General features: G+C 44.7%; 2 protein-coding genes and 1 pseudogene across 6 annotated transcripts in view; 2 read left to right on the top strand and 1 right to left on the bottom strand.

Moving 5' to 3' along the window:
• The window catches only part of LOC119010044 (protein FAM13C-like), a 10,501-nt gene extending 9,396 nt beyond the window's left edge, over nucleotides 1-1,105 (top strand). The window contains exon 11 of the mRNA XM_037081896.1: nucleotides 1-1,105. This exon is cut by the window's left edge and continues 1,733 nt beyond it. The gene's annotated coding sequence lies outside the window, so the exon portion shown is untranslated.
• asah2 (N-acylsphingosine amidohydrolase 2) lies at nucleotides 721-10,639 on the bottom strand. 5 transcript variants are annotated; one of them, XM_037081870.1, is made up of 22 exons: nucleotides 10,530-10,616; nucleotides 10,246-10,363; nucleotides 9,350-9,484; nucleotides 8,612-8,685; nucleotides 7,304-7,447; nucleotides 6,867-7,043; nucleotides 6,562-6,689; nucleotides 6,408-6,485; nucleotides 5,998-6,118; nucleotides 4,797-4,922; nucleotides 4,610-4,696; nucleotides 4,361-4,465; nucleotides 4,150-4,231; nucleotides 3,950-4,065; nucleotides 3,604-3,698; nucleotides 3,017-3,056; nucleotides 2,831-2,929; nucleotides 2,650-2,745; nucleotides 2,096-2,245; nucleotides 1,926-1,982; nucleotides 1,759-1,847; nucleotides 721-1,278 (listed from the first exon to the last, which is right to left on the bottom strand). In XM_037081870.1, exons 2-22 carry the CDS (start codon nucleotides 10,247-10,249, stop codon nucleotides 1,080-1,082), a joined length of 2,202 nt encoding a protein of 733 aa, XP_036937765.1. In that variant the 5' UTR covers nucleotides 10,250-10,363; nucleotides 10,530-10,616; the 3' UTR covers nucleotides 721-1,079. The 5 variants fall into 5 exon arrangements, with proteins under 5 accessions (XP_036937765.1, XP_036937768.1, XP_036937767.1 ...); XM_037081873.1 differs by having other exon boundaries at nucleotides 9,350-9,488; nucleotides 10,326-10,363; nucleotides 10,530-10,589; XM_037081872.1 differs by lacking the exon at nucleotides 10,246-10,363 and having other exon boundaries at nucleotides 9,350-9,488; nucleotides 10,530-10,639.
• Nucleotides 10,640-10,769: 130 nt separating this feature from the next.
• On the top strand, nucleotides 10,770-14,527 carry LOC119010055 (annotated as a pseudogene).
• The last annotated feature ends 656 nt before the right edge of the window (nucleotides 14,528-15,183 follow it).

A 15,183-nucleotide genomic window follows, 5' to 3' on the forward strand; every position in this document is an offset into this window, starting at 1 on the left:
ATAAAAGACTTCCTGTGATGTCAGTGACAACAACCTGAAGACTGACTGTGTGTTCGTCAGTCCTCAGAGCTTCAGTCTCATGTGGGTTCTATATGGATTCTCAGCGTTGATGTTCTGACCCGTCTGTCATTATTCTGTGTGAATTCATGCTGTGATGATTGATAATGTTCCTGTTGTTGTGCACTTCTGGTTTGCTTGACAGATTTCTACACAGACGAGTTTAAAATAAATATTTTTACAATGAAGAGTTCTGTCAGTGTCATTCTGTTCATCAGCACATTAACCTGAAGATGACTGAGAGAAGTTCATCCTGAAGGAGACGCAGAGATCAATAAACACCCAATGTATATTTTCAGATTGATCACAGAGAAGGCGTCTGAAGGTGGAGGCGCCACTCACTCTCTACATCACTGTTTAAAGAACAAGAAGAAGAACGTTTGGTGACGCTTCAAAACCGATAGATCTATAAACCGATAGATCTATAAACCTATAGATCTGTTGATCAGCTGAGGGGACGTGAACATGTTCACAGCTTCACTCTGTTGCCCCCTGGTGGACGCAGGCGGTTCAGCAGCAGCTTGAACTCTGCTGAGTTTCCTCCGTTATCACTGAAGTCGTTGATGTTCTGTGTCGGAGCATAAAAACACTCACACTCCAGTTTTTAAACCATAAATACACAAATAAAAAACTTACTTTGAAGCTTGAAAGCAAAAGAAACACTTTTTTCTTCATGATGTTTAATTTACACAAGAAAACAAATTAAGTTCTGACGTCACGTTATAGCTTCAGCAGCGATTTAAATGATTTAAATACAGGTTTGTCCAGCCATACTGCTGACATACAGTACCAGATTCTGGTCCAGATGTGGGTGCTGGACGTAGACCTGGGTTCTAGACTGGACTGAGATGCAGTTCTGTCTGTGGGCTGGACCAACTCATTAATTTGGAATTTTAACAGTTTGGTGAGTTTGTCAGTGTGTGAGCTTGTTTCAGGTCATTAAACTGTCCTGGAGAGTCCTGGAGAGTCCTGGAGAGCCCTCCCTGTGTGGCAATGATGTTTGTATTTCTGGCGCCAAGATGTCACTGATAGTAAAAGCTGGCTGCGACCTTGAAGACATTGGACACGCCTTCGTAAGGCGTGATGACGGGTTTCAGGTTTCGCAGCTGTTTGTAGTGTCCGAAGTGTCGGATCCTGTAGGAGCCGCTGGGGGCCGCCAGCGGGATGTGCCACTCCACCGTGGAGTTACTCTGCCGGTTCGAACCCTTCAGCCAGTGAAACCTGCAGCGAGAGGCCTCGTCAGGAAACCATGATGGCTGACGGTGACTCGTTGGATTTTAGATATTCATCATTGATTTTGTCGTACAGAGCAGTCGTCTGTGATCATTCGTGACAACGGCACAGATTAATTTCCTTCACTCTTCCTTTCATTTTCAATATCTGATAAATATTTATAGTTTAAAAGCGAATACATCTTTTTGAGACTGTCTTCTCGTTTGGTTATTGGACTCTGACTCCAGCTGCTGCCGTAATTATTCCCAGCTGCTGGGACACTGACGCTGACTCTGTCCACAACATGAACAAGTCTGAACCTGCAGCTTTGTCCAAAGTTCAAATGTCTGTTTTTGAAATGTGTGAAATGTTGATTGATTTCAGAAAACCTTGATATGGATTTTGTTACACTGATGTATTAGAACTTTTACTGAAGTCATGGATCTGAATACTTAACATAGACAAGTCCCCGAGAACACACTGTCCTACCTGGTCTCCCATGATGCATCAGTGTAGACGACCTCCCAGGTGTTTGTTCTGTTGTCATAAATCTCCACCGTGACAAACGTTTTATCTCTCTGCAACAAATGAGAAGATCAATGAGATCAGAGAGGACAGAAGACAGACAGAGGCTGAGGAACAGGTTCTGGTCTTACGATGTCTCCACAGTGTCTCGGGTTTCCTGCTACGAACGTGACGGATACAACATCACCCTGGGAACCAGATCAAAACCCTGAGTTAGTGTCGTTTAGGAGCACAGCAGTGTTTTATGACTGAAAACACTGTGGGCTGAGTACAGAGCCCAGAGGGACGCCATGTGTCCTACCTGTCTGTAGACGGGCAGAACCTGGTCCAGGACGTCTCCAAAGCTGCTGTTCTCTGGTTTTCCATCAATGGACGCCGCAGCCAACAGACTGAAGAGATTATTCTGAAAGAAGGGAGGCTGAGGGCCGATGGGCAGCTCCGACACCCTGTCCTGAAAACACGTTAGCATGACCACACAACCATGAGGAACCATGATGAGACATTCTGAGCTTCAGAACCGTCCATGTTTGGATCGTACAACATGACAACCTTTATATTCTACAGTAGCCATATTTGTTTACATTTAATCGCCATTAATACTCTCCGAAGTAGCTGTTAGCACTTCCTGTTAGCGGTGGACTCCTGGATGTTCAGACAACTTTCACTAGATCACTTTGACACTGAAGAAAACATATCATGGACACTCATTTTGAAAGGACATCACAGATGATGATATCCCCAGGAAGTGTTGGCGTCAGGACTGAGTGACGTTGATCAGGACAGTGTCCGTCTCACTTGTTCAACAGAACCCGGTCTGCTCCGTCAGCTGTGCTGCTGATTATTAAACTGTCTCACCTGTGAGATGGCTCTGGCCAGCCCGCGGTACTTTTGCAGGTATGCACTGAGCGTGTGCGGGCCGTAGATGGTGGAGGCTCCCTCATAGCGCTGCACCTGAACACACAGGTAACAACGTTCACCAGCAGTCTGGATTATTCACACCTGGTGGCGCTGTGCAGTACTGCAGCTCACTGTGTACCTGGTACTCCTCGTAGGTGGTGATGTAGTGAGTGTAGATGTTACTCAGGCCGGCGATCACCACCTCTAAGTCCCTGAACGCCCCGTCTGACTGGAGCTCCTGACACACACACACACACACACACACATACAGAGTCAGTGTGATGACGTGTTGCAGGTGTGAAGCGGTGCTGACGTCGTCTCTCACCTGTCTGACAGCTTCTCTTAACCTCCGTCCCGACATGGTGCTGTGAACAAGCAGAGTGACGAGGTCAGGACGACTCAGTGTCATCAGTGATGTCATCCGTGATGTCATCTATGATGTCATCATGAGTACTATAAGTACTTTTCACTCTGCTACATTTATCTGATAGCTGTAGTTACTTTACAGATTAAAATTATTGATTCAAAATCAATCAATAAATTATGACATATCATTGTGGATTAGACAGAATCACCTCATTGTTGTAGAAGGTACCCAGCAGTCGTACCCCAGTAAAAGTAAAGACGTGGAGTTAAAATATTACTTTGGTAAAAGTGAAGTCCCCCATATGAAAAGTACTCAAGTCAAAGTATTAAAGATATGATCTGATATTAATCATTATTATTATGTAAGTAAATGTGCTACTTTGGCTCTGATGCAGCTTGTAATCTGTAAAGTAACAAAAGTTATCAAATAATGTAGTGGAGTAAAGAACAAATACCTCAGAACTGGACCGAAGTACGATACTTGAGTAAAAGTGCTTCAGTTCATTCTGATAGTGTTTATGATGAATAATAACAGTAAACTGTTACGTCATCTCTCCAGGAACAGCCACGACAGCAACGGAGCCGATGACGATGATCTGAACGTCGACGATCTGGGGATGCCATGGCAACGGCCAGTTCATCTACACGCACACACACAGTTTTTAATTAGTATTTGTCAGAACAGATCTAAAGTTTTCTTCCATCTGTGTTAATTACAGAGAGAACGGAATGCGGTTTGGTTCAGTCTGTGATGTTAAATCTGATCAGACGGATCGATCTCTGTAGTGTTGAAGTCTTTGTGTTGAAGTCTTTGTGTTGTCGGAGAGAAAACCACAGGCCAGATGTTCAACAGTCAGTAAGTTGCTCCTGAGTGAAGGAGGAGTCGTCTCACCTCCCCCGTGCTGAACAAGATGGGTTTGGGATGATGACACGCCTGCGTCTGATTGGATGGCTCACCGACGAGGGCATCTCTGATCCCGTCCCAGAACGGGTCGCCCTCCACAGCGCCTACAGAGAGACAGCCAGACAGTCAGGCAGACAGGAAGTGATGTCGCAGTCTAACAGTTTATGAGAGAAGAAGAGCAGAGTCACCCTGAGTGAAGTTCAGGTCTCCTCCTCCGTCTGTTGTCCCGGCTGCAAAACTGTGACCCAGAGCTGGTTTACATGTGGTGGCCTGACACACACACACACACACACACACACACACACACACAGATCGAGGTTAGTTCACTGTCAGTAATAACATCAGGACTGCAGAGCGTCTGTGGTGAGTTCACTGCCTGGTGGTTCTGTTGGTGCTGACCGTGTGCGTGCTGTTGATCTGAACTGTTACATCCGTCATGTTGACCCACTGATGAGCGAAGTGAAGGAAACCCGTCACCTCCTCTACGGCACTACCATACAGCTCCTGCAGGGGGCAGCACACACATGCACACACACACACACACACACACACTGTCAGTGGGGAAGACGTTGTGCTGATGTCACACACACACACACAGACACACACACACAGACACACACACACAGACACACACACACAGACAGGTACCTTGGCCTTCCTGTAGATGTTGTGTCCGATGATCCTCGTGCTGTCGAACATGTCTTCTCCAGGTCCGAACGCCTTACACTGCTTAGTCTGTCACACACACACTTCCTGTTTATCTTCTGCCTGTAGTGCTGACTGTGTGTGTGTGTGTGTGTGTGTGTGTGTGTGTGTGTGTGTGTGTGTGTGTTACCCCTCCAACAGGACAGGAGCTGTTCAGGTAGTCGCAGGGCAGTCCAGTGTTCACACAGTGAGGCCCTTTGGTGTTCGGACTGACATCGCCGAGGTTACTGGAGGAGAAACCAGCGACAAAACCTCCCTGAGTACACACACACACACACACACACACACACACACACACACACACACACAGGTTTAGAGTTAGAATGAGTTAGTTAAAGGTTCTGTGGAGGTTTGGCTCTACGACACTGTCTGTGATGAGTGACTTCCTGTTGATGTCTGCAGCCTGCAGGTCAGTAAACATGTAAACGATGCTAATGACTAAAACATCGGCTCTGCAAATGAGGAAGGAGATCCATTTGGTCCATATTTTGATGTGCGATGTAACTGGCCAGCTGGAGGACAGTGTCTGGTTACCACGGAGACAACAGAGGCTTTTCACAAAATGTTAAAAAAAACACATCTCTTATTTTCATTGTTCCCATACGGGTCAGTGTTGCAGCTCCTCTATTCACACTCCTGTCTGTTTAAGGACCAGTGTGCTCTGATTGGTCAGCCCTCACAGGCCTGAGCAGGCACCGCCCATCTGACCTCCACCCCTTCTCTGCCATGAGGGGGCGTGGCTGAGGCTGTGACATCACAAGGTGTCCTGATGGTGTGTTTAGAGGTTGAGTGTTCCTCTTCAGTCTTTAGCTTTATGATAAAACAGACATGATAATCTCACGTACTGCTGAGTGAAACACTGAACGAGCTCCTGCTGTGGAGAAGACGTCTGATTGTTTAAAGATAAACCTCACAGCGCTGTTTCAGACGACAGGGAGGAAGTTTTCTTTATGACGTGAGCTCATGAACTCTGTTGCTGATATATCAACATAAAGTATTTTTAAATACTTTTATGTGAACACAGAACATAAACAAAGAATGTTTGTCCTTTAAGGAAGATCGGAGTGAAATCTGATGTCGTTAATCTAAAACACAGAGATCTCAGTGAGCGACTCGACTACAGACGGACGACGCCGAGCAGAAACAAAAACAGTTTAGGACAGTGAGGTGAAGCAGGAGGTGACACAGGACGCTCCTGTCGTCTCAGAGACTCTGATGTGTTTCGTTTCTTAGACCAATCAGAGTGTTGGGCAGTCGGCTCGCTCGAGCCCGAGAGGTGAAACCTCTGTGACCTCATCATGCCCCTCCTCCTGTCAGACAGCAGCTGTCACCTGTCCAGGTAGCTCTCCGGGGTTCTTGTCCTGCTCCATCAGGTAGGAGGCGTAGCCCATGTTGTCACTGCTCACCATGCGGTTGGTGTAGTTCATGCTGACAGCGTGGACGGCGAACCAGCTGTCAGGAGGGGCGGAGTCAAACACACAGTCAGACCAGCGTGAAGTTAAAGGAACAGTTCACCCAAACACCAGGACTTTATATCAGATTTTGTAAGGGTTCTGGTGTTTGGGTGAACTGTTCCTTTAAGATTACAGAAGCATTTAGTGATCAGTGGACTCATTAACAAGCTGTGGCTGTCAGTGTTTGTTAAAGTTCTGAAGGATCCGGTTGATTTAAAAGATTTATTATTTTTATTATTATTATTGCTAACATTATTGATCATGAAGGGGGTGCTGAGCGTCTGAACCTGAGCATTCCGATCCCGTCTCCGTCCAGATCGGTGAACTTCAGCACCGTCACCTGTTTATCTGTGTTCTGCTTGTACCTGAAGGGATCAATAACAGCACCAGTCAGTATCACCAGTCAGATCTCTGTACTACTTCCTGCACGTCTCTGTGTACCTGTGTCTCTCGTCCTCAGGGTTGTTGAGGTACGAGTGAGGACTTCTGTTCAGGCTGCTGTCGCCCAGCTCTCCTCTGCTCCTGTAGATCCTGCCAGGCTTCATGTTAGCGTGGGCTCTGTCTATACTCTGGAAACAAGGCGGGACTTAAATGAATATGACCACATGCTACATCAGGCTCTGTCTATTCACTGGAGACAAAGCTTTAGGACAGACAAGGACAGATTAGAACACAGATCATACGGTTCTCTTACGGTTCTCCACACACACACACACACACACACACACACACACACACACACACACCTTGACGATGCCGTTGACCAGCGGCTCGATGGACGACTTGATGTAACCTTTGCTGGTGATCATGAACAGTGTATACTGGAAATATCCGGCTGGTCCACAGTGTGTGTGAGTCCCGCTCAGAACCACGTTGTCCTGACGGTACAGATCCCCGTACTTCACCTGCAGCGCCTGCAGAACCTGCACACACACACACACACACACACTAACTTTATCTGTATCATTTTACTTCCTGCTCTTCATACTTTGCTTAAAACGTTGACTATGTTCCATAATCCGTGTAGATTTTGTTTTAATTCTGTTTTATAACCTTAATATAATCCGTCACGTTTGATGCCGTGCTGAGCTGAAGTGAATACACTGAGTTCATCACATTAAAGGGGCTGTATGTAGGAACTGACCAGCTGTGTGTGTGTGTGTGTGTGTGTGTGTGTGTGTACCTCCAGTCGTAGCCTCTGTGAGATCATTCCCACGTCGGCGGTGACGAACAAGACTCTCCGCCTCCCGTCGTCGATGATGAAGGCTCGGCTGTACAGGCGGGTGTGTATGCCTGCAGCTGTCTGCTGAGGGTTTGCGTAACCCATCTGAACACACACACACACACACACACACAACCTGGTGTCATTATCTCAAACAAACACATTTGGTGTAATTGTTTTTTAATTTTTTTTTCTTAAAAAAACATGAAAGTAACTCTTTTTTTCTACCAGACGCAGGAGAGACTTCACCTGCCTGTCTGAGCCCACAGCTCATCGTCACATCGTCAGAAATCTAATCCACCTCACTCAGGTATGAACAGGCTCTGTGCTGTTAGCATCAGCATGCTAATAACAAACATCCTCGTGTGCTTCCTCCTGCAGGTCGTTCAGAGATGTTCAGGTTCTCTGCTGACTCATATCTCAGCAGAGAAACCATAAACATTATCAGGGAACCCGTCCGGACTTTGGAGTTTGATTTCCTGCCGGAGAGTGAGTCTGTGATCCTGTGAAGATGTTGTTCATGTGTTGTTCTGTCATTATCATGTGCTCATGTTGTATCTAATGATGTTGTGATGCGCCGGTTCTGACAATAATGTGAAGGAATGAAACACTGACAGTGTGTTGATAATAGATATGATGAGATCATCCACACACTCATTCATGAGGTGAAACACACATTCACAGTTGGACTAGTAGCATTTTTTTTAAATCATGTGGTGATGATAATGTAGTGAATAGCTGAAGTTGTTGCGTTGTGTTGTAGTGTTTGTATAGTTATTATTATTCTGGGTCTTTTAGTTTAGTTCAGTTTGATTTGTTTCTTCTTGTATCAGATAATTCGGTTTTGTTTTGTGTCATTTTGTTTCATGTGATCATCGTCTCATATCTTTTAATATCGTTTAGTTTCATATTGTTTTGTGTCGTTTCATATTGTTACATTTAATAGTGTGTCCCTTGTTGTTGTTGTGTAATGTTGCACTGTGTGTTGTTTTGTATATTCCACACTGTATTATATCTAATATGAGTCCAGATGTGACCATGTTAGATCACCTCCTCCTCCCCCGCTTCAAAAAAATCTTTTACTGACTGGGACGTGTCAGAATCCTTCCTGTCTCAGCGTGGACACCTGGACGTCCATGACTGTCTCTGATTTAATGCCACTGACCAAAGGAACGCAGGCTGTCTGTGATTGAATGCTGCTCCACGTATTACATGTGTGATTGTACCCACAGACGGCTGGACGGGTGAAGGCAGCAGCAGCGTACTGACCAGAGGGATCTCAGCAGGAGGCCCGGTGCAGTCGGCTCGGCCCACTCCGATCAGGTACGGTGGGTTCTGAAATTCTGGACAACACAGACGGGCAGCTGTGAGTTTTAAAGGACTATACCGCAGCTCTTTAACGTTTCAGCTCATTACAGATGCTCATTCTTCAAACCTCAGCGATCCATCAGTTTTTAGATTGATGAACTTTCATAAACAACTAAAAACACATCTCGGAGTGGTTTGTTAAAGGCTGACTTTAGAGGCAGCAGGTTGTGTTGTGTGTGAGAAGTTACAGCAACAAAGTAGGATTTATTCAAATGTTGTCAACATGTTCGTCTTGTCGCAGTGCTGTCAGACTTCCACTGGGTCCGACTGAAGACAGAAATAAATGAAATAATGTTTGAAATGGTAAAACAGTCACTCACTGTCGTCTTCCATCAGACAGACAGGAGAACAGAGAGGAGGGACTATTTTCAGCAGCGGATGAATCCACATTTTGTGCTCTATTATAATCTTGTCTTGGTTTCTGGGGAAACGATCATCGACAGTGTAGATACATTAACAGCTAACAGAGTGTGAGACTAAAGAGTTAGCTGAGCGAGCTAACAAGCAAACCACAGTTAATAAGACTCACTCCACCTGAATCTTCATGAGTGCATGTTCAGTATAAGGAGTACACTGTGTGTGTGTGTGTGTGTGTGTGTGTGTGTGTGTGTGTGTGTGTGTGTGTGTGTGTGTCCTCACCTTTGTCTGTTTTCCAGGTAAACATCATGGCCACCAGTGTCACACACACGGCCGTCATGATGACGAACAGGACGGTCAGCGTGACCTCCAGAGCAGAACAACCACAACACACTGACTTCCTGCGCCCCATCCTGTCTGTCTGTCACAGGAGGGACCGATCGATCAATCAATCAGTCAGAAAACATCAACACACACACACACACGCACACACACACACGCACAGGACAACTTGAACAGACTGCAGGTTGCTTACAGTCTTACAGCCTGCAGACACCTGCTGACTGTGACGCCACGTTTTTAGAGTTTTACAGCTTAGTCTGATCTGAATTGTCACGTGTAGTCAATAAAAATGATCCAATCTGATGCGTTAATCAATAAAGGCCCCTCCAGATGAAACGAGTGGGTACAGACATCACCGCTGCACGCTGGCGCTGCTCACGGTCATAAGAAGCTTCAGCTTCATGTTGATAACAGGATGATTATCTCACAGCGATCGTTTCCTTCAGATAACAAAATAACAAAATCATAATCTCAAGGTAAAGCCATTAAAAGGAGTACAAGCCAAGATGTTCGTAGCAGTTTGGTCCCAGTTTTACACGTTTATTAAACTAGCTTTGAGTTATTCTTATTAACGTGTGGAGGAAATAATCCTGCCTGGGAAGATATACAGTCAAAATATGTTGAAAAGTGTGAGTGCAAGGCAAAACTGTGATTATTATGGAAGCACATTAAATCCAGATAAAGAAAAAATAAAGGTTGTACAAAATCTGAATTATGAGATGAAAAGTCAAAACATATCTCATAAAGTCGATGTTTTATTCTGTTCCACCAGTGTTTTTTAAGAACATTGCAGATTTGTCTGTCAGTTTGATGGACGGCTCTAAATACTACAATACCCATGAGTCTCAGCTGCTGTTGCTGTGGAGAGGGAGCCAGTCAGCAGTGACAGTAACTTCTGGGTAGAAGATGTTGTTACCTGATTAGAGGAGACGCAGCTACGAGGGAATACAGATGCTAGCAAAGCAACACAGAGCATAAAATAATCAGAAAACTCTTTCTTTATCTTTAAAATAAACAGTCACATATCTGAAGCCACAGAATCATCCTGGACTCCACAGAGGAAACACAGCTCAGATGAGGAATGAAGCAGAATCTGCGTTGAGACGAGAGTCGTACTCACCTTCAGCGTAAAACCGCAGAGAGAAAGTGTGTTTGTGTGGATCTGAAGTCTGTCGAGCAGCTCTGAGCAGCTCAGCTGTTATCGAACTGATAAACAGGTTTTCTCCTCTCTCACTCCAAAGGTCACACACCTGAGCTCAGCTCAGATCATAGAAGCTGATTACAGAAGTAATAATGCTGCAGTAAATTAATTCAGACTGTCAGCAAGCTGTTTAGTTTTCCGTTCAGACCTTGAACACATCGTGTTTCCTGCTGTCATGAGATGGAACTCTTCTTCCAGCACGCACGTCTTTAAAGTCAATCCAACAGAAGCAACCGCTGTCTTAATGTAATGTCAATGAATGTAATGTTACAACATATCGCTGTAATATTACTGTAGATTTACTTTAAATGACTGATAGTTCTTTAAGTTTAATAATGTTAATTCTCATCAATACTGTATTTGTCACAGTAAAGTCATGTGCAGGTTACTGTAGAAACACATACAGAATTGTTGTGATTTCATCTATATTACCAGTCAAAAATTACAGTACACTGAATGAATTTACTGCAGTTATAGAACAGTGGTATCATGGCAGTGTTACAGTGTAGAGCTCCACCCTCGCTGCCCTGTTATTCTGTGTAGACATGCAAACTGGAGTTAGCATCAGTCCTGTTGTCTGTTTGATTATTATAGAAAATAATCTGTGTGTCAAACACACGTTTATGATCCTTCGTGGTTCTGTTCATCCAGATAATCTTCACAGACGAACTCCACTCTGTGATGTTTGAAGCATAAATGAAATCTGTGGCAGTAAAAAGCCGATGCTGACTACAACCAGACGACATCACAGTCACATGACTTAAGCCTCATCACCACTAAACACGGTTTGGTCCCACAGATGAAGTCGTTCACTGTGGATTTCAAAATGGACTCTGAACTGAACTCATTTTCCCAGGAGGTCAGGGTGACAGACGCCCTCTGACCAGGGATCCTATTCTCCACCTCTCTCCTGTGGGACAGTTTCATGATTCTCCCTGCTCATTTTGTTCAGAATACTTCCAATATTCACTGTGTTTTACACACTTCAGTCATTTCCAATATTCAGATTTGCAAATTTATTTCTACTTTCGTCAAGTTTGAATAGATTTCAGCCGGAATACACAGTTTCTTTTAGAACTTGTCCCACTCAGACATAACAAGGGCAAAAATAAAGAAGTTTGCACGTCCAGTCTTTGTTGTGTTGAGACCTGTTTTGTGACACCAATTTGTTGTAGAATTTCGTCTCGCTTCAGGAGAGATGACGAAGACTCCGAGACACCGATGACTTACGTTGAGATAGTTTATAAAGTGTGATCATGGAGGAGCAACATCACATCTGTCTGCACAGAGAGCTGCCATGATGATCCTAACCAGTTTCCCAAGTGTCCAGATTATATCTTACAGCTTCAGGAGGACGTGCTTCCATACTTGTTATCTGTTTAATAACATAGCAAGTGGGGTGATGCAGAGTCTCTCCCCTGTAGCCGAGGACTAACAGGTAAAATACATCAGAGACACAAAGTCTGCTAACATGAATAGAATTAAGGCCTCCTTATGAAGTTTACTTCAGACAGTTAGCTTAGCCTTGGCTCGGCTCGTCAGACTTCTGTTCTGTAGAAATATCTACAGTAACTCTGAGTATCTACGTTGCAGAGACCATGAGAGATCGTAGAGCAATCGTCACCATCCTTATCCAGAGGAGGAAGGACGGCTCGGGGAACTTCTACAGGCCCTGGGATCAATACAGGACGGGCTCTGGGAGCGCTGCTGGAGAGTACCCTAACCCCAAACTAACCATCCTGTGACCTCATGAAACTCTGTTAATATATGGTCATGTTTGTTTCAGGTCTTGAGAATCTCTTCCACCTGACTCTGAGGAAGCGGTGCGAGCTGCTGGTCGACATGGAGGACTTTCATCAGCCCAGAGTCCCACAGACACAGACTGCATGTACCAGGATTCACTGATGGAGGGGCAGGTGAGTCACTGATAGAAGTTGTTTTGTGTCTTGCTTTTTAAATTTCCATATTTCATGCATTTTATTGTACAAAGTGGCCAACACATAATCCAAACACAAGACAGTAATTGAGTGAAAAACCTAAACAAAGCTCCTCTAACAGAGTCCATCTCATCCTGTCCATCCACAGCAGCTGCCATGAAACCAGAGCAGCCAGAGACACAAGTCGGAAAAGTTAAATATGAGATGCTAGATGACACAATAGTTTGTGTACAGTATCATGCACATACAGTACAAGTGCACTGATAGAGATACACAAGGTGTGATGGACTGAGTCAACAAACAGGTGAAAAAATTTGATTGGCAAAACAAAAAAATACAATAATACAAAAAATAAAATTAAAGATTGATTATTCATTTAAGACAGAGGCTGATAGTTGCTGACACCTGGACGTTGCACCTGGTTGCTGGAAATCATTAACCAACAGAAGTCGAGAGGTCAAAGCTCAAATGCATCTTTTTATACGTTTGTGTGGCGGCCAGACACAGACCGCTACAGTGACCGTCCACAGGAGAGAGCTGGGTCATGTATCCGCAGCTTCCACTGAACTTTATTTTCTCAAGTTTTAAAAGAAACATGGTGTCAGTCAGGATTTGAATGAAGGTGTTGAGGTAGAAGCGACAACACTGAAAATAGCAATATGAAGAGACGGACAGATTTTCAACCCTAAAACCCTTGAGACTGTTGTAAAAACTAGCTGGTAGAAGTGGGACAGTTTGGGCAGGACTGGAACATGTTGGTTAAGTGACAGAAAGTCTGAGATCATCGATCACATCCCTCATCTAACCTGCTGGAGAGATGGGCAGGCCGGACTTACTGTACTGAACTCTGTGATAAGTTTATATTGTCTCAGGCTAAGTCACCTGGCAGAGTGATCTGCAGTCCGCTCTCCCAGCTGGCTCGAGTTAACAACTGAGTCATTAGGTTATAAAGTAAGAGACGTGGCCTTTAGATAGAACTCCTGCTGTGAGAAGAACATCCAGACCATCTGGAGGTGAACTGAGATCAAACTGAGCGATGTCGTGTTGTGGAAACCATCTTAATAAATGTCAGCTACTCATGGTGAAGCTGAAACAGAACTGAGTCAAACCGGAGCAGAACTTTATTTGCAGTCCAGTAGAAACCAACAGGTTTCGGTAGACCAAGTCCCCCCAGAGACCTGCTCCTTCCTCGCATGCTTACCAGCACAAGTCAGATATGATCATGTAAGAACTTGTATTTAATTCATGGGACCTTGTGAAATCCTGCAGCTGGACTCTAACGGCTGTTTTACTCTGAGCCTCTCCAACATCCTGTTTCTCACTTGATTGATTTGAAACTGTCCTGAACGTCAAAGAAACCCTGAGGATCATTTACAACCTGAATGTTAATGTGATCAAATGAGACACATGAGATCAGTGTGACAAAGTGTGATGAATAATTATCAGTGTGTCAGTATTAGAACAAGTCAGACAATGACGTCACTTTACTGTAACAAGCCTTTAAAACCAGGGAAAGACAAAAATTATGACATATCACCACAACCGAGGTGTATCTCATCTCATCACAACATGTAGTCCTGCCCGCTACACGTCTACTGAATTGAGATCTGAGATTCAGTTGGTTGTACTTTTGTTGTGTTCCTGTAGGAGACGCCCCGAGTGGTCACAGTGGACAGAAGTTCTCCACCTTCAACAAAGACCAGGACGCTGTGGAGGGTGGTAACTGTGCCAGATCACACCTGGGAGCGTTCTGGTACAACAGTTGTTTCAACACAAATCCAAACGGGGTTTATCGTTGGGGGGGCTGATGGAACTCTCTATGCTGTTGGAGTGGAGTGGGCCCAGTGGAAGGGCTGGGACTACTACCTGAAGAGCATCAGCATGAAGGTCCGTCCTGTGCAGAAGATCTCCAGGACCGTGTTACAGCAGAATATCATCATCAAAGTGAGAGTGTGAGTGTGAGAGCAGCTGATTCTCTGCTGCTTCAGATGTTCCCTTCAGTCTGCTGCTGCAACTAAACACACACTCAGCTTTACAGCCAGACTCACTAGTTTCAACACAACGTCTGGTCTGAATCATGATCTGCTGCACGCTGACAATAAATGAGAAGCAGACACAAAGCTGATGTGATGGATGTCTTCACTGCGTCTGTCTGTCTGATTCTCTGTCTGTCCTGTTCACAAACTGAGGTGATGAGGCCTCGCTGCCCTCTAGTGGTCACGCTGACACACTACAGCTGCGTCTTCTGTAACTGTGACAGGGATCAACACTGCTGATAGTGACCACCATCAGTCAGACGTCATTAACAGCATCACTCAACAAATCACATGGAATTCAAAGAGCTTCACATAAACAGCTGTGGTCCAAAGTTAACGTACACCTGTAAAGAACAAGTATATCAAGTCTGGAGTTCCTCAAAACATCTGAACAAATATTAGACTTCCTGTCTGCACACTTCTGAGGTTTGATTTCCACCAGATTTGAAGGGACAGGTCTACATTTCCCCACAGAACAGATGAATCAGAAGGACTATTTGTCCCGCAAACGAGGAAATGTCACAGCAGCCAAAGGACAGTAATATTACAGTAAACAACAATAACAGTAAGAATGAAATGATGTAATAAAAAGGCAGGACA

This window comes from Acanthopagrus latus, chromosome 20, assembly GCF_904848185.1.
Source record: "Acanthopagrus latus isolate v.2019 chromosome 20, fAcaLat1.1, whole genome shotgun sequence".
Lineage (NCBI taxonomy): Eukaryota > Metazoa > Chordata > Actinopteri > Spariformes > Sparidae > Acanthopagrus > Acanthopagrus latus.

What these genes read in the sequence shown, in the direction of transcription:
- asah2 (XM_037081870.1), bottom strand. An exon ending in CCGGAGAGCTACCTGGACAG is followed by an intron (nt 4,923 to 5,997) that starts GTGACAGCTGCT and finishes GTGTGTACTCAG; the next exon opens with GGAGGTTTTGTCGCTGGTTT. An exon ending in TGGCCAGAGCCATCTCACAG is followed by an intron (nt 2,246 to 2,649) that starts GTGAGACAGTTT and finishes ACGTGTTTTCAG; the next exon opens with GACAGGGTGTCGGAGCTGCC.